This window comes from Amphimedon queenslandica, unplaced genomic scaffold (genome assembly GCF_000090795.2).
Source record: "Amphimedon queenslandica unplaced genomic scaffold, v1.1 AMPQUscaffold_13513, whole genome shotgun sequence".
In the NCBI taxonomy this organism is placed as follows: domain Eukaryota; kingdom Metazoa; phylum Porifera; class Demospongiae; order Haplosclerida; family Niphatidae; genus Amphimedon; species Amphimedon queenslandica.
This window is the reverse complement of record NW_003546251.1, coordinates 189947-206160: the sequence shown is the minus strand read 5'-3', so window position 1 is coordinate 206160 and position 16214 is coordinate 189947. Positions and strand designations below refer to the sequence as shown.

General features: G+C 37.4%; 5 protein-coding genes across 7 annotated transcripts; 2 read left to right on the top strand and 3 right to left on the bottom strand.

Moving 5' to 3' along the window:
* The first annotated feature begins 77 nt into the window (after positions 1-77).
* On the top strand, positions 78-3448 carry LOC100631601 (clathrin interactor 1-like). The gene is made up of 9 exons (XM_003383257.3): positions 78-247; positions 472-670; positions 794-932; positions 1039-1170; positions 1514-1682; positions 1960-2225; positions 2337-2554; positions 2638-2703; positions 2758-3448. Exons 1-9 carry the CDS (start codon positions 225-227, stop codon positions 3313-3315), a joined length of 1770 nt encoding a protein of 589 aa, XP_003383305.1. The 5' UTR covers positions 78-224; the 3' UTR covers positions 3316-3448.
* A 468-nt stretch (positions 3449-3916) lies between these two features.
* LOC109586822 (fibulin-5-like) lies at positions 3917-6142 on the bottom strand. 2 transcript variants are annotated; one of them, XM_020003042.1, is made up of 11 exons: positions 6050-6142; positions 5596-5780; positions 5484-5540; positions 5300-5425; positions 5120-5248; positions 4950-5072; positions 4661-4789; positions 4489-4611; positions 4366-4437; positions 4241-4312; positions 3917-4200 (listed from the first exon to the last, which is right to left on the bottom strand). In XM_020003042.1, the coding sequence occupies exons 2-11, from the start codon at positions 5648-5650 to the stop codon at positions 4019-4021; spliced, it is 1068 nt and encodes a 355-aa protein (XP_019858601.1). In that variant the 5' UTR covers positions 5651-5780; positions 6050-6142; the 3' UTR covers positions 3917-4018. The 2 variants fall into 2 exon arrangements, with proteins under 2 accessions (XP_019858601.1, XP_019858607.1); XM_020003048.1 differs by having other exon boundaries at positions 5484-5537.
* A 47-nt stretch (positions 6143-6189) lies between these two features.
* On the bottom strand, positions 6190-7533 carry LOC105315715 (vegetative cell wall protein gp1-like). 2 transcript variants are annotated; one of them, XM_020003035.1, is made up of 2 exons: positions 6748-7533; positions 6190-6528 (listed from the first exon to the last, which is right to left on the bottom strand). In XM_020003035.1, the coding sequence occupies exons 1-2, from the start codon at positions 7505-7507 to the stop codon at positions 6305-6307; spliced, it is 984 nt and encodes a 327-aa protein (XP_019858594.1). In that variant the 5' UTR covers positions 7508-7533; the 3' UTR covers positions 6190-6304. The 2 variants fall into 2 exon arrangements, with proteins under 2 accessions (XP_019858594.1, XP_011408757.1); XM_011410455.2 differs by having other exon boundaries at positions 6190-7522.
* Positions 7534-9329: 1796 nt separating this feature from the next.
* LOC100631472 (ankyrin repeat and IBR domain-containing protein 1-like) lies at positions 9330-15595 on the top strand. The gene is made up of 16 exons (XM_003383256.2): positions 9330-9825; positions 10249-10305; positions 10406-10537; positions 10804-10857; positions 10901-10972; positions 11031-11070; positions 11473-11562; positions 11747-11870; positions 11956-12037; positions 12239-12301; positions 12360-12594; positions 12921-13060; positions 13259-13396; positions 14368-14469; positions 14657-14965; positions 15105-15595. Exons 1-16 carry the CDS (start codon positions 9391-9393, stop codon positions 15429-15431), a joined length of 2400 nt encoding a protein of 799 aa, XP_003383304.1. The 5' UTR covers positions 9330-9390; the 3' UTR covers positions 15432-15595.
* On the bottom strand, positions 15474-16192 carry LOC100637946 (transcription initiation factor TFIID subunit 12-like). Its single transcript, XM_003383223.3, has 4 exons — positions 16111-16192; positions 15978-16055; positions 15807-15921; positions 15474-15720 (listed from the first exon to the last, which is right to left on the bottom strand). The coding sequence occupies exons 1-4, from the start codon at positions 16129-16131 to the stop codon at positions 15593-15595; spliced, it is 342 nt and encodes a 113-aa protein (XP_003383271.1). The 5' UTR covers positions 16132-16192; the 3' UTR covers positions 15474-15592.
* Between the last annotated feature and the right edge of the window lie 22 nt (positions 16193-16214).

The following is a 16214-nucleotide window of genomic DNA, read 5'->3' as shown; positions in this document are numbered from 1 at the left end:
ATTAAGTCACGTGACAAAGTTGGAATGCTTCTCTAATTAACGCTCACATGGGCGTAACTTCATAGGATCACGTGAGTAATAAGGGCGTGACGGTATTGTGTGTACTGGTTTTTTGGGCGGAGCTCGTTTTGGGACAACAAGGCTACTTTGAAAAAAAGAAGAGAGAGAAGAAAGCATAAGCTTTTACTTTTTGGGACGAGGAACAAAGAAAAGGACTAGTAATCATGAACAAACTAATGGATAGGATGTAAGTCTAAAAGCGACAATACAATAGGCCTCTTTTGTTCTCACCCCTAAATCAATTAAATAATGAATCCTCATTTTGGTGACAGTAAGTCTAGGATTATCACGTGAATAAAGTACAAATTTTAGCAAAATGCATCAGTTAGCTAACTACATAGGATGATGTGTATATTATACAACATAAACATAGTTTCCTTTCTTGTCTCATGTTTTTCTCCTGTGACATAGGACCAATGTGGTCATGAATTACTCTGATGTCGAGACTAAAGTCCGTGAAGCAACCAATGATGATTCCTGGGGGCCCCCTGGTACGCTAATGGGAGAGATTTCCAAATATACTTACACTTACGAGCATCATCCTGAAGTGATGGCCATGCTCTGGAAGAGAATGTTTGAATCAAAGAAAAACTGGAGAAGAACTTATAAGGTGAGTTTGAAATGCATTCTAAACTACTATTAGAGGATTTTTTGAATTTTTTACTTTAATAGTAATAACAGTAGTGGGTTCTATTTTTTGCTTTTTATTCTATTATCTTACTTTATTTTCTAGTCCTTGCTCCTTCTCTCTTATCTTATTAACAACGGCTCTGAGCGTGTGGTCACAAATGCTAGGGAACATATTTACGATATGAAGCCACTTGAGGATTACGTCTTTCGTGATGAACAGGGAAAGGACCAAGGAATTAATGGTAGTGTTTATACTCTCCTCCTTCTCTTCATAAGAAAAATATCTGTTTATTCTTTTACCATTTTTTCTCTATTGCATCTAACACTATCACTTATTTCTTTTTATAGTTCGTCAGAAGTCAAAAGAAATTATTTCTTTCCTTCAAGACGACGAGAGACTCCGAGAGGCTAGGAAGAATGCTAGGAAGACTCGTGATAAGTTTGTAGGGATATCATCCAATGACGTCAACTCTCAATACAGTAAGACTGTCACTGTATGTTGAGTGTAAGAGACTATTCCAACATGAATGGATCCTGTACATACTGTCAATGACACTTATTTGGTAGTGCAACCACATTAGTGAAATGGTGGCATAGTCTATACTCTAGTACTATAATCACAATTACTTTCCATGAGGCACAAGCATTTACATGTACTATTAGACTTACTAGTACTACTGTTACTACATGTTTTGTACTATTCTCTTCATATATACATGTACATGTAGTTCTTGTACTTTTACTTGCACATTTTAAATTATCAAGGCTTCAATGCACACAGATTTTGTCATCATTTAGTTTTATCTCTTTGTTTTCTCTTAAGGCGATCGTTATGATCCTGAACCCAGGCCTCGCTCTAACTTTCAAAACAGCCCGAGGTCCAGAGATTATAAAGATGACTTTGATGACGAGGAAGATCGTATATCTAGGAAACCCTACAGAGACATTGACGACGAACAAGTGACTAGAAAACCTTATAGAGATGAGAGCCCGTAAGCTAATAATGACATAGCAATAGAAGTTGCATAATGTACATGTACATGCTACATACCAGAATGTATGATGTAATCTTTATACATTAGTCACTTGACCTTTAAAGTTGCCCTTTGCACTATGCTCTCAAAGTAGTTTGAAACCAGTTTAGGTGTGGACACAATTAAGCTGGTTTCTGAATTGCTTTAATGTAAACTGGTTTGTGGTGATTTAACTACTAATGTATATTTAACAGGCTATTATTAAGCCTAAATTGTATCTTATATATTAATGTAGATCTCCAGAAATCTCTAGGAGAGACCCTGATATTGGAGAAGATGTTTTTAAAAGTCAAAAGAAGCCGTCTTCCTCTGCTCCTTCCACTGCTACTGCCCAGCCTTCTAAACTAGTGGATCTTGGAGCTGCTGCTAGATTAGGGGTACCCAGTCAACCCCAGCCTCCTCCTCCCTCCTCTTCAAGTGGACTAGATGATATTTTTGGTGACTTCTCTTCCTCTCCTGCCATGCCAAGAGCAGATCATCAGCCACAGCCAGCACAGCAACGTTAGTTGTAGCTTTAGCCAAATAAATACTTTCAATTCTTAAACAACTAAGCTTTGTATGATGTTACATTAAACTATAATACTAATTATGCCATGTTTTACATTTTTGCAGAATCAGGTGGTTTTGCTGATTTTGGAGATTTCTCTTCTGTTCCTACAGGAGGAGGAGGAGGAGGCAGCAGTGCTTCTGCTGCTCCTTTTGCTGATTTTGGTTCCTTTCCCTCTCAACCACAGCAGCAGCAGCAGCAGCCACAAGCTCCTCAACCTGACATTCTTTTTGCTGATTTCTCTTCATCGGGCTCACAACCTATGATGCCATCACAAACAGCAGTGAGTCTATATATGCATACACATTATACTAATGAATGTACATGCACTTCTTTATTTTCATTAATATCCCTCTATCACAACAGCCTCTAATGCCATCAGTATCAAAACCTGTTGCTGCCACTACTACTGCCCCAAAATCCACACAACAGGTAAGAACTTGTCCTTATTATTTACTTATTAATTAATTATTATTATTATTGTAGTCGGATCGTTCAAAGTCTAAGTTATGGACGACACCAGGTGTTAACATTGATCTTGACAACTTGATGAGTTATAAGCCAAAGAACACGACGGCAGCCCCCACAATGAATCAAATATCAGGCACAGCATCTCCTGGTCAGGTTCGCTCCTCCCCATCCTCAGGTCCCAATTATAATGTAGATCTCTCCGGAATGAACCGGGGGCCGCCAACAGGACCTGCAATGGGCTCGTTTCATACCGGCATGATGTCCAGTGGCATGGGAATGGGAGGAATGAATCCTGGAATGGGATCTGGCATGGGAATGGGAATGAATCCTGGAATGGGATCTGGTATGGGAATGGGAATGAATCCAGGAATGGGAATGAATCCAGGAATGGGGATGGGGATGAATCCAAGTATGGGAGGAATGAATCCTGGCATGGGAATGGGGATGAACCCAGGCATGGGAATGGGGATGAATCCGGGTATGGGAATGGGAATGAATCAAACAGGTATGAGGATGACACCAGGTTATGGTATGGGAGGGGGAGGCTACTCACAATTCGGAGGACTTCAGTAAAAACTATTTTTTTATTAATGAGACATTCCCATTATAACTGCTACTGTGGTCAACCATTATTATTATTATTATTATTATTATTATTATTATTATTATTATTATTATTATTATCGTTATTATTATGCAATGGAGGCATTAGTTTAATTGTATTATCATTATTATGTTGTTTTTGTTATTATTATTATTATTATTATTATTATTTCATGATAGTATTTGTAACATGTCGTTGTCTTTTTTACAATATTAAACAGACCATCCTTAATCTATTCATAACTCATAATGCAGCAACACACAGTATTGTATCTATAGTAGGATCACTGCTAGTCTGAAGTTTATTCACGAATGTTGTATTAACTTTGGGGTGTAGCCCATCAGTATCATATTATCCTGTTTTTGATGGGCGTGTGTTCATTTTGCATAATTATGTTGCTAAGACACACATAAACTGGCCATGAATCCTTTTATTATTAATCATGATTCGTAAGTACTATAGTAAAATTTATTGTCATGCAGGGTTTCCCACAGGATTTTGGCATAGTGTTGATCATTGTGTAGTTTATGATGTAGTGTGTGTGTGGGTCTTGTGTGCTTCAATAGTCAATCATGGTATAAAAATAAATAAATGAATTATAAATTACAAAGTATTTTAGATTAATAGCTACAAAAGAATTGCATGTGCTAAGTTTTGCACAAATATAATAACTTAAGACACCAGTGTTGCCTGAGGATGCTTGCTGTTATAATACACAGACTTAGTAGGATTGGCAATCTCTCCGGAGAGTGTTTTATCATTGTTAAAGTTCTCACCAGTCGCTTCATACTCTTGCATCTTTCTCCTCTTGTTAACAACCAGAAGAACAATAATGATAACCAAGAGTATACCAACTACAAAAAAGTAGAGTCAGTTCAATCAAAGGATGCTTACTTATGACAACTGATATAGGCAGTATGTAGTACAGGAGAGTTAGATCAGTTGTTGTAGTTACATATAAGCTACCTAAAATGATGAATGACTCATTGCCTTTATAGTAATCAATAATCTCCACATACAAGTAAAGTTTCCTGGGGTATTGACACACATTTCTGTGCAGTTCCCATTGTTCAATTCACATTCATTCACATCTAATGTTCAAGTATAATTGTATTTCATCATCTTACTGTTTCTTCTCTTACCAGAGCAGCCATGTTGATTGCTATTGAGCATATAACCAGAATTGCATTCACAAGTGTACGACCCAATCTCATTCCTGCATTTATGATCGCAGCCTCCATTGTTAACTAAACATTCGTTGATATCTACAAATCAAGGATCAACATACAATGTGAGTTAATCTTATAGGAGTACCAGAGCAGGTGATTCCATTATTATCCAATTGATATCCAGTTCTGCAGGAGCAGAGAAAGCTACCGATAATGTTTAAGCAATTTTGAGCACAAATATTAACAGTGTCCCCAAGATTACACTCATCTTTATCTGAAAGAAAGAAGCATTTAAAAGTACAAGATGAGTCTAATTAAGCATGCATGCAGTGTCCTGCTCATCCATGTAGCAGTACATTAATTTACACATTATCACTCCATTATTCTAAAGTCTGCATGCACAGTCATGCACTGTTCTTATGGCTTTGACATACCATAACAGTTTCTTCCATCAGAGCCTATGTCAAATCCAGTTCCACACAAGCACTGATAGCTCCCATCAGCATTAATGCAAATATGATCACAGCCACCATTATTTGTGTTGCATTCATTGGAATCTACAATAAATGTAACAATCATCATTGCAACACGACATATAACATACCCACACAGGATTTTCCATTGTCAGTGATGTGATAGCCTGGCAAGCAAGAGCAGTTATATGTTCCGTTAACATTGATGCATCTATCAGAGCTATCACAAGAGTGATATCCCATACTGCACTCATCCACATCTACATGAAACCAATTCGATTTATTGTGCAGCAACTCAATATCCCTCTTACCATTGCAATGGTGGTGATCAGAGCTGTCTATCATGTAGCCATAATTGCACGAGCAGTAATAGCTACCATTAGTGTTAGTACAGGTATGCTGGCATCCTCCATTATTAGTAGCACATTCATTGATGTCTATATATGCATGCATCAAATTGAAAAGATGCAGGCCCAAAATATATACAAGACATACCAGTGCAATCTGGATTAAAGCCAGGCATGCATGAGCTCCCTGTGGCTGTACTTACTACTATACATGAAGACAAATAACAATGGTAGAGGCCTATGATTGCATTGTAATATACCAGAAATGAGAACTGCAAATCCAGCTAGGGCTCTTAAACACCACAGCTGCCTCATTGCTAGTAAAATGCTACTTGATCTTGTGAACAATAGTAGAGCAACTTAATTACTCTGCTGCTTCATGAGTCAGCTCAGCCCAGCCCACTTGCACAAATGCCAAGAGAGAGTGTCAGTAGTGGTCTATCACCTGACCAATGTAAGTATTCATGAGTGGTCATTGGTCAAATGAATTATAATGACACAAAAGAACAATAGGAAAGTTTAAACTATCATAAAATTCACAAGAAACAGCTCTAAGTGGCTTTTTTATGGTAAGCTATGGAAAGGGCCCTGCCAACAGGAATCATGTATTAATATAAATGCTTTAATATCTAGTCTGAAGTGAAGGAGAGCATGCTGGGATTCAAATTAATAATAACAAAATTAGTACTAATTTTTATAGAATAATAGACTTACCAGTGTAAAAAGAACATGCATAAAGGGACTAAGCACTACTGCAAATGCAGTTATGCATAGATGGAAGCAAGAGTCACTTTGATACTATCTAGCAGATAATAGTATTTTATGCGCATGCGCGTACCCACGTGCTATCATGATGCCTTTCTCAAAACTATGCTATTGATAAAACCAGAATTACTAGCTTTAATGTAACACTAAAAAGGGCCTAATGCGATGTCTTTATGCCTATCACGAACCAGAAACTTCCCTTCTCTAGTATTCTTCATATTCGAAGAATTGAGGAACAGAAGTAGGAGTAGAATTAGGTCCTGACCTAGTTTGAGTAGGAGAAGGACTAGTAGTAATAGTAGTACTAGTAGGAGCAGGACTATTCGTACTGGTAGGAGCAGGACTGGTTCTAGTAAGAGAAGGACTTCTAGTAGGAGCAGGACTATTAGTACTAGTTGGAGCAGGACTAGTACGAGTACGAGAAGGACTTCTAGTAGGAGCAGGACCATTAGTACTAGTTAGAGCAGGACTAGTACGAGTACGAGAAGGACTTCTAGTAGGAGCAGGACTAGTACGAGTACGAGAAGGACTTCTAGTAGGAGCAGGACTAGTACGAGTACGAGAAGGACTTCTAGTAGGAGCAGGACTAGTACGAGTACGAGAAGGACTTCTAGTAGGAGCAGGACTAGTACGAGTACGAGAAGGACTTCTAGTAGGAGAAGGACCAGGTTGAGATGTTCTGGAGCCACCAATAGGAGGTCCAGGAGGACCTCGGGGGCCAGGGGGACCAGGAGGACCTTGGGGGCCACGAGGACCAGCAGGACCTTGGGGGCCACGGGGACCAGGGGGACCAGTCCTACCAATAGGACCTGGTGGGCCAGGGGGTCCTGGTGGGCCAGGAGGTCCTGGGGGTCCTGGGGGGCCAGGAGGACGAGGCTTCATTGTAGATACAGGATGAAAAGTTGAATCATCTTTGAACTTTTCTGTATCATTGTACTGTCCTGCCCTGACCTGAAGTTTTACATGCCTCATGAATGAGCCCCATTTAGTTGTTGAGGCAAAAGAGATCTCATGTGGATTGCCCAGTCCGTTTCTTGGTATCCAAGTAGCAGACTTCTTAAAACCTTGCTTGCCATCATCAGGTCTTAAGAAAACATTCATCTCATCTTGTACTATGAAATGTTTACGCTTGCTGACTGCTTCTAAGCTGACGCCTTCTCCATTTAGACCACGAACAACTCTAAAGATGGTGTCTTTAGTGAAATTCTTATCCTTTCCATCATTCTCCTCAAGCATCACATCCCCCTTCTTGTGGCGAATGAAAAACCCACGTAAGTTGGATTCAAATTGAAGCCTTCTTCCTAATATACTGTTAGCTCTCAGAGCGTTCTTCTTGTGATTATCACTGGTAACAAGTACCAGAAGAGAAGAAACTAGAACAAGAAATGTCACTGCACTGAGCTTCATTTCTTTACTTCTCCGTAATTTTGTAAGTCTGACATACCTGCTTGCTTCTTTTATATGGTTTCTTCATTTCATCAAACTATGTTTGTTTATTTAAAATTATGCGTGATGACTTATAGCTAATTACTGGTTATTTTCGAGATCAAATTAAGGCACTGATTGTTTGCTTAGTCTCATTTCTTGCTTATGTTATTAGTTTCATTGAATGCTTAATTTGATAAATTAAATATTACTGCTTGTTATAAACTTGGATGCAATTAAGCTTCACTTCTGGTCAAGACTACTCATGATTTGGCTTTAGAGAGACCATTGTTGTTCTTTTATAATGAATGTGAATCCATCCAAAATCCATATAATTTAGCACTAACAGCATCTGTTCGTTTATACATGAATCAAAATCGTCACATAAGACTAAATGATATTAATATTGTGTAAAAATGACAAGTACACAGTTGCATGCATGCACATATGCACACGCAATCTATTGATGTGCAGCAGTTTGTGAATAACTAACAAAATTCCTTTTGTAATTTATTATTTTTGCAAATCTTAAAAGACTAGTGTGCATGCATGCACATACTAAGATAACATGTTCTCAATAAATTAAGTTTTTATTGATAAAATTCTGCTACTAAAGATCTAATAACTACAACACCTAATGTAATGTCTTTATATGAATCAAGAGCTTCTCCTCTTTACTGTTCTATTCTTCATATTCAAAGAATTGAGGACCAGAAGTGGGACTAGGCCTTGCAGAACTAGTAGGAGCAGGGCCTGCAGTACGAGAGCGCCTAACACTAGTAGGAGGAGGACCAGGACGAGATGTCATGGTTGGACGTGGAGGGCCTGGGGGACCTGGAGGAGGACCAGGGGGACCTGGAGGAGGACCAGGGGGGCCTGGAGGACCAGGGGGACCTGGAGGACCTGGTGGCTTAATTGCAGGTACAGGGCGGAAAGTTGAATCATTTTTGAACCTTTCACTATCTACGAATTCTCCTACTTTGACCTGGCGCAGTACATGCCTCATGAAATGTCCAGGTTCAGTAACTGATGCAAAAGAGACTCCATGTGGATTGGCCAGCCCGTTTCTTGGCATCCAAGTAGCAGACCTCTTAAATCCTTTTTCATCAACATGACGTTTTAAGAAAACATCAGTCCCATCTTGCACTATGAAATATTTAGATCTGCTGTCTGCCTCTAAGCTGATGCCTTCTCCGCTTAGTCCAGGGACAACTTTAAAAATGGTGGCTTTTCTAAAATCCTTGTCCTTTTCATCCTTTTCCTCAATCACAACATCTCGCCCTTTGTGGCGTAGGAAAAATCCACGTCTGTCAGTTTCAAATCGAACTCTTTTTCCTAATAAATTGTTAGCTCTCAGAGGAGGAGGCTTGCGATTATCACTGGTAACAAGTACCAGAAGAGCAGCAGCTGTACCAATGAGAAATAAGAGTTTCATTTCTACTTTTCTCTTTTGCGATAATTCTTTTTCTTAATGGTCATAAGTGACTAAGTCTTACTTCTTTTATAGTCTCTTCACTGATGATTAATCAATCCTGTGTTTGTTTAATGTATCTGGCTCAGTGATGATTTATAGCTGATTATTGGTTATTTTAAGGTCAATTATTAAACCACTGAGTGTTTGCTTTATAACCTCATTTCTTGCTTATATAATATTAGGGTTTCTGCTTCTTAATTTAGTGGAATATTAGCTGCTAAGTAATTAATGGGCTGATGACCACATTTTCACTTAAATTTTCACCTCAAAGTGGGTTATATACAATTTTAAAAATTTTTACCTAAAATTAAAGTCAAAATTGAAGCTATTGAATCTCATTTAAAGGGGTGGGGCAGTAGGCGGGATCAGAAAGAGTACAAAGCTGCTACTGATGGGGACTATAGAGAGCAAGTTTTGCCAGCTAATTGTCTCAGACAGTCTAGGCGAGGCCATCAAATTATGGCAGAGCAACGAGGAGCTACAAAAGATCAACGTTAACACTGGACTGAAGGGATCCCGCAACAAGGACCCGCCATTACACTGTCTCCTGAGACACGGGAACTATCGCTCTGCTGACATGAAGGGACTGTTACAAATACTATTAGACAAGGGGGCCAATCCCATCTCCCTTAACAGCATGAGTGAGACTGCTCTACACATACTCTGTTGCTCTCAGAGACAAGGTGCGAGGGAGAACAAGGCCAGATGTGATGTCCTGGAAATCCTCTTACAGCGTCTTCCCAATCCAGACACACGTACCAGTACTGCCACTGCTAAACAAGGAGGCACCAGGAAACTAACAAAATGGCTTGGAATGCAAGACTCGGTATGCGTACATGTACATATGTACACGTACATGTATAATAATTATGATATTAATTTCATAAGTAAATTGAATTACAAATTTAATGAATCCTACATTTAGGCTATCGCCTATATAATAATTTCATTTTAGCGTTCACTACTTCTTTCAGTCAATGCAACTTTCATATGGCCACCCATAGCTGCATGTACGCGTACATTAAGAATTAGGGAAGACATGTTTGTATTTCTATTAGATGTTATTGTATCTGTGCCTAACTATCGCTTGAGATAACTGTTGAATTCTTTACGAGCACATTTTATGAATATAATAATTATTTAGACTTTAGTTTTCATTCATGAATGTTTTGACAGGCATACATGTACCTTGTTTTCATGTTACGTGTACATACGTATATTATGATAATTTATTTACTCAAATTTATAGTCGCAAAACACAGCGCTTCACCTAGCAGCTGCTTCAGGGTTACTAGACTGTGTTGAGGTATGTAAATGTAGTCTCATATTAAGTGTACTTATAATAGTATAGTAATAGTAATTTATATTTTAATTTAATATTAATTTGTTGTAATGATAACTTATAGCTATTGCTGGCCTATGGTGCCCCACTCTTTGTGACTAACATTGCAAAGAAGACAGCAATGGAGTCTGCAGTGGATGCCAAGCAGATGATAATAGCTCAGTTCTTAGAGTCACAGATGGTCATTAACGATGAAGTATGTCCATATACATGTGCCCTGTCTCTCATATTGAAATCTTCTTAGCTCAAGGACATGTGTACATGTACATGTACATGTATGTACGTGTAAATTTTTAGTTTTGTTCCCAATTAATTTATCAGCTGTGATTGTTACACAAGCTGTTCATTTGGTACATAATAGTAATAATAATTAACATAATGGAAACAATGAGTTACCTTTCAGTTTAACTTTGTGTATGTACACGTACATGTTTATGTAATGTGTGTTTTATTTTACTGTAGAAGGGTTCGTCTGGGGATTTCAAAGAAGCCCTCCCTGTCAAACAGAAACTCCAAGTGAGTATTTAATAGTTGTTGACAATCTGTTAGTGTCCCTCAGTCATTCTATAATCCTGATCAACTGAAGGCCATGCAAGAAGATTTAGTAAAGAAAGTTTCTGAAGAACTTAAAGTAGGAGATGAGCTTTTACATGTATATTGCATTAGTAAAATGTCTTTGTGTATTGTAGATAGTACCTGATGCTGCAAGAGCACTGCTCTCATCTTATAGTGAGTAATGTGGAGGGAGGGGAAGGAGGAGGGATTTTAGCCCAATAATAATAATAATAATAATAATAATAATAATGATAATGATAATGATAATAGTAATAATAGTAATAATAATAATAATAATAATAATAATAATAATAATAATAATAATAATAATAATGATAATAATGATAATAATAATAATAATAATAATAATAATAATAATAATAATAATAATAATAATAATAATAATAGTAACAAAGACGATTATAATCTGAAAATAAACCTCACTACCTACATTAATTATTATAGTGACACCACCAGCCCACACAGTGATACATGTACTGTATATCTACTGTATCATGTAGCCCACTGACTGTTGACAAGATTGTGATGATAATACCAAATACATGTACAATGTAGGTTGGTCACAGGATCTGGTAACTGATGCATGGAAAAAGAACAAATCTGAAGCTTGTGCAAAGGCTGGATTGGACATGGCACATGTTCACAGTAAGTATTGACATTAATTTGTTTGTTTATTTGTTTATTTGTTTGTTTATGTATGTATAAATTATTAAAAAACTGTCTCTTGGGCTTTGTACATGTATATACATTACAAGAGTACAGGAATGTTATAGTTCATTGATTAATTGATGTGCATGTGTCTTGTTTGATGGTGTCAATGTTTCATTAGATGCTAGTCAAGTTGCTGAGTCAATATCTCAGAAATGCTGTGAGATATGCTACGAGGCGATATCTCTGAACGAGAGAACTGAAGTACCTTGTGGCCATCACTTTTGCAGGGACTGCTGGGCATCGTAAGTACACACACACACACACACACATCTGACATAACCTTTACTTTTATTGCTTTCACTATCCCTTCCCCCCCTCTCTCTCTAGTTATCTTGAAGTCTCTGTTAAAGAAGGTGGTGGTAAGGATATCTCTTGCCCTGGTCATGACTGCTCTACACCGGTTCCTATGGTAAGAGTCAGTTCCTTTTAGTCAAGGAATAGTAAATGACTGTATACTAGTACCAGCTGGTATATAGTCTATTTGTACATTTAGCATTATACTATGTGCAATGGTAATTTATACATTTATACTCCTAATAGTTTTACTAGTATGACCATGTGTACAATTATACAGTGTCTTTTTCTTTTCACCTCTCTCTTCCTCTTTTAGGCTATCATTGCTAAACTGGTCTCAGATGAACTCTACAGGAAATATTCGGACTTAAATGTCCAGGTATGAGAGTTTGACTGTAACTCCATAAAGTACATCGTGTCTCTTTACTTTATAATAGCATTTTGTTGACAGCAGTAAGGATTTCAAGTGGTGCCCTCACCCTAATTGTAACCAGGCTGTGATGAAAGGAGAAGTGAGAAAGGCTGCTCCCGAACTTGGCAAGCAGCACGGGATTAATGTGGAATGCGGTAACGGACACGGTTTCTGTTGGAACTGTAATAAACACGCCCACGAGCCGTGTGAGTGCGAGGTCTGGGCCAAGTGGCTTAGTGAAATATCAAGAATGGCAGCTGGTTAGTTAGACCTCTCCCGCCTCTTTCTCTCTCTCTTTTACAAGTTATAATTTGTATTTGTACTATCAAGAGTAAATAATACCTAAAAGTATTAACATATAAATAGGTATTAAATACCTATTTACTCTTGGTACTATGCAACAAGAGAATGTAAAGTCTTCCTTTTTCTTGTTATGTGGAACAGCTTCACTTATATGCATGTTCATTCTTTATTTAAAAGACAAGTTAGAAAGGATCTTGTATGTTAGTCTTACAGGTTACAACTAGACTAATGAACTTATAGAAGAATGGAGATAAGTTTTATAAAGTTATTTTTTCTTGATCAGATGCTAACCTTGATATGTCCAAGATAGCGGAACAGGCTGAAGCTGACGCTCAGTGGATCATTAACAATACTAAACCTTGTCCCAGCTGCAGCTGCCCTATACAGAAGACTGAGGGATGCAATCACATGACATGTAGAAAAGTATGTTCATGTACAATAAGCTAAATGTAACGGATAAGCTTAAAACATCAATGCAAGTTTATACTGTACATGATATGATATGAGCAGTGTACATGTAATTTAGGAGTCAATTTTTGGATAAATGTACCTATGTATTTACTTTGTATGTGGATAGTCTATTATTATTTACACTTCTATATTGTTGTATTTTATTTGTAGTGCTATCATGATTTTTGCTGGGTCTGTCTCGATCCATGGGGGGATCACAGTTACAGGACCGGAGGGTATTTCTCTTGCAATCGCTACATAGCCCAGAGGAGGGCCAGTGGAAGGGTTAATGAAGCACGCAGTAACATGGTAAAGATAATGATTGATGTGTTGAGAAATATTGATTTAGCCCATGGTTTTTTCCAAAAAATGGCTCCGAAATGACCCCCAATTTTTATTACATTTTCTGATACATATTGATGTACTTATGCTGTGTAGCAAGTTTAAGCTGATTCCGACTTCAATTTTTCAAGTTACGGCCATTTTAAGAAAATGCTAAAATCTTGAAAAGTACCCAAGGCTATAGCCCATGGTTTTTTCAAAAAAATTGCTCCAAAATGACTCCCAATTTTTATTACACTTTCTGATACATATTGATGTTCTTATGCTATGTAGCAAGTTTGAGCTGATTCCGACTTCAATTTTTCAAGTTACGGCCATTTTAAGAAAATGCCAAAATCTTGAAAAGTACCCAAGGCTATAGCCCATGATTTTTTCCAAAATATGGCTCCGAAATCACCCCCAATTTTTATTACACTTTCTGATACATATTGATGTACTTATGCTGTGTAGCAAGTTTGAGCTGATTCCGACTTCAATTTTTCAAGTTACAGCCATTTTAAGAAAATGCCAAAATCTTGAAAAGTACCCAAGGCTATAGCCCATGGTTTTTTCCAAAAAATGGCTCTGAAATCACCCCCAATTTTTATTACATTTTCTGATACATATTGATGTACCTATGCTGTGTAGAAAGTTTGAGCCGATTCAAATTAGAGATTTTCGAGTTATGGCCATTTAAAAAACGGGCCAATTTTTTTAAAAGTGTATACATGCAGTTTGGCCTGATTTTTGAACAACTTTAAAAATTCATTAAAAATTTAAATTTGATCGGAATCAGTTCAAACTTTCTACGCAACATAAGAACATGTATATGAAAAAATTATAAAAATTGAGAAGTCTCTCCTTTTCATTTTTGACAAAATTTGGCCAAAGACAATGGTGAAATACAATGGACATTAATCATATCATTAATATTATGTTATGCAATTGTTTCTTCATAGGCTAAGCAGTATCGTAAGACAGCTACCGAAGATGCTAAAAGACAGTTAGAAAAGTTCACTCATTATCATGATCGCTATATGAATCATCTCCATGCCATACAGGTATTAGCAATTTAATGTACATGTACATGTACATGCACAGTATAATGATAGAAGCTATAGCTTAAAATTTTATCAATATTAAGCGTCACACAACTGCATAAATTTTAGTATAAATAATTGATTTCTTTTTTAATTTTGACATTAACTTTTTATGATCATATAATTCCCTTATACACGTACACTGTAGATTGAGTGCCAGATTCTAGCCATGTCTCAGGCCAAGACTAGATCATTAATGTCGATGAGGAAAGTAGTGGAGAAGAAAGTTGCCAGTAAAAGGCAGTCCCACGATGACATCAAAGCCAGCTTAAGACCAGGTTTTAAGATAGCTCCACCTTCGGCTAAAGACATCAATCCTGACGACGCAGAGAACTTTCTAGAAGGAGTCGTTCGTGTGTTGCTTCATTCTCGCCGGATTTTATCAGCGTCATATGGTATTGGGTTTCTGATTCCTGACGAGAAGAAAGAAGTGCGGGAGGCACACGAAACTTTACAAGTAAGAGAAAGGGGAGAGAGAAAAAGGTGATAAAACAATTTAATGTTTTATTCATTTAAAGTCCCACAATACATTTTGCTCTCATTATTTATAATTGTCTAGTTGCCAATAGCATTTTAAAAATACACTTTCTGTTTAGGGAAAACTAGAGGAAGTTGTCGAGAGTTTGGCACAAATGGTCAACCGGTCTTACTTGAACACGCCGAGAGCAGAGATGGCATCCCGTGCTCGTGACGTTGACTTTATATGTCAAGAATTCATTGAAGTGATGAGAGAAGTGGTGCTTAGCGGACTTAGAGAGGAACCGCCCCCTCCACGCCCACCACGTCCCCCTACTCCGGAGGAGGTTGAAATTGAGATTGACCCGTTGATCCTGTTTGCTCACCTTGCTATGAGGAATGATCCTCAATTTAGGGAAATATTCAATCGTCTTATGGCAGAGAACGATGATGATGATGATGCTTAGCACTAACTGTATATGAAAGGCAGAAAAGAGGAGACTAATGTATTTTAGCTATTAACGTTCAACTATTTCATATTATTGTTATCATTATTGTTGTTGTTATTGTCGTTATTATTGATTGCTTTCTAGCTGTTTATAATGATGAATTATTATTATTATTAAAGTTATTTTTTTGATTTCTTGATCAAGCTCAGTCTTTGCTTGTGTGCCTCATTGGCTGGGCCAGAAGAAGGTGGAGGCTTACTACGTCCTTCCTGAGGGAATCCTGGCAGCCACATATTCCAACTGTTCTCTATAAAGAACATTAACGATTAATGGAAACATAATATTGACACAATTACTATTATTGTACAATACTAAAGAAATATAATATAATACCTAAGTGAACTTGTAGGTCTTTTAGTTCCAGTGTTGATGATTTCCTGTGCTTTGCTAGTCTGCACGATGAGGAGACTACACTCTCTATGAAATCATCAGCCAATTGCATCAATAACTAGTGGAATTTAAAAAAAACCAAAAAGTAGTTTATAATCTAATCCAGTTTCATACCTCTTCTGCGTCTTCATCCAGAGTTTGATTCGGATCAACTTCTCTCACTAGGTCGTGGAGTCTCTTACGATTCAAGGGCTGTATGAAACAGGCACTACATGATACCATAACTTCAAATATTGGCTCTACTCACTGTTTTACTGCTGGACTCCATGATGGAATGGGTGTGGCAATGTTGATGTTTAACGTTTATTATAAAATAGGCGTGGTCATTATTTTAATAAAAATTTCTTGCAG

Excerpts from the sequence above, each read along its gene's own strand:
- LOC100631472 (XM_003383256.2), top strand. The coding sequence starts at position 9,391 with ATGGGGACTATAGAGAGCAAGTTTTGCCAGCTAATTGTCTCAGACAGT. Across the intron at positions 10,973-11,030 it reads AAGTTTCTGAAGAACTTAAA|ATAGTACCTGATGCTGCAAG; the intron begins GTAGGAGATGAG and ends TGTGTATTGTAG. Across the intron at positions 12,595-12,920 it reads AATATCAAGAATGGCAGCTG|ATGCTAACCTTGATATGTCC; the intron begins GTTAGTTAGACC and ends TTTCTTGATCAG.
- LOC100631601 (XM_003383257.3), top strand. The coding sequence starts at position 225 with ATGAACAAACTAATGGATAGGAT. Across the intron at positions 1,171-1,513 it reads TGACGTCAACTCTCAATACA|GCGATCGTTATGATCCTGAA; the intron begins GTAAGACTGTCA and ends TTTTCTCTTAAG. Across the intron at positions 2,555-2,637 it reads TGATGCCATCACAAACAGCA|CCTCTAATGCCATCAGTATC; the intron begins GTGAGTCTATAT and ends CTATCACAACAG.
- LOC100637946 (XM_003383223.3), bottom strand. The coding sequence starts at position 16,131 with ATGGAGTCCAGCAGTAAAACA. Across the intron at positions 15,922-15,977 it reads TGGATGAAGACGCAGAAGAG|TTATTGATGCAATTGGCTGA; the intron begins GTATGAAACTGG and ends AAATTCCACTAG. Across the intron at positions 15,721-15,806 it reads AGACCTACAAGTTCACTTAG|AGAACAGTTGGAATATGTGG; the intron begins GTATTATATTAT and ends TGTTCTTTATAG.
- LOC109586822 (XM_020003042.1), bottom strand. The coding sequence starts at position 5,650 with ATGAGGCAGCTGTGGTGTTTAAGAGCCCTAGCTGGATTTGCAGTTCTC. Across the intron at positions 5,541-5,595 it reads ATTTGCAGTTCTCATTTCTG|TAGTAAGTACAGCCACAGGG; the intron begins GTATATTACAAT and ends CTTCATGTATAG. Across the intron at positions 4,612-4,660 it reads TAATGGAATCACCTGCTCTG|ATATCAACGAATGTTTAGTT; the intron begins GTACTCCTATAA and ends CTTGATTTGTAG.
- LOC105315715 (XM_011410455.2), bottom strand. The coding sequence starts at position 7,507 with ATGAAGCTCAGTGCAGTGACATTTCTTGTTCTAGTTTCTTCTCTTCTG.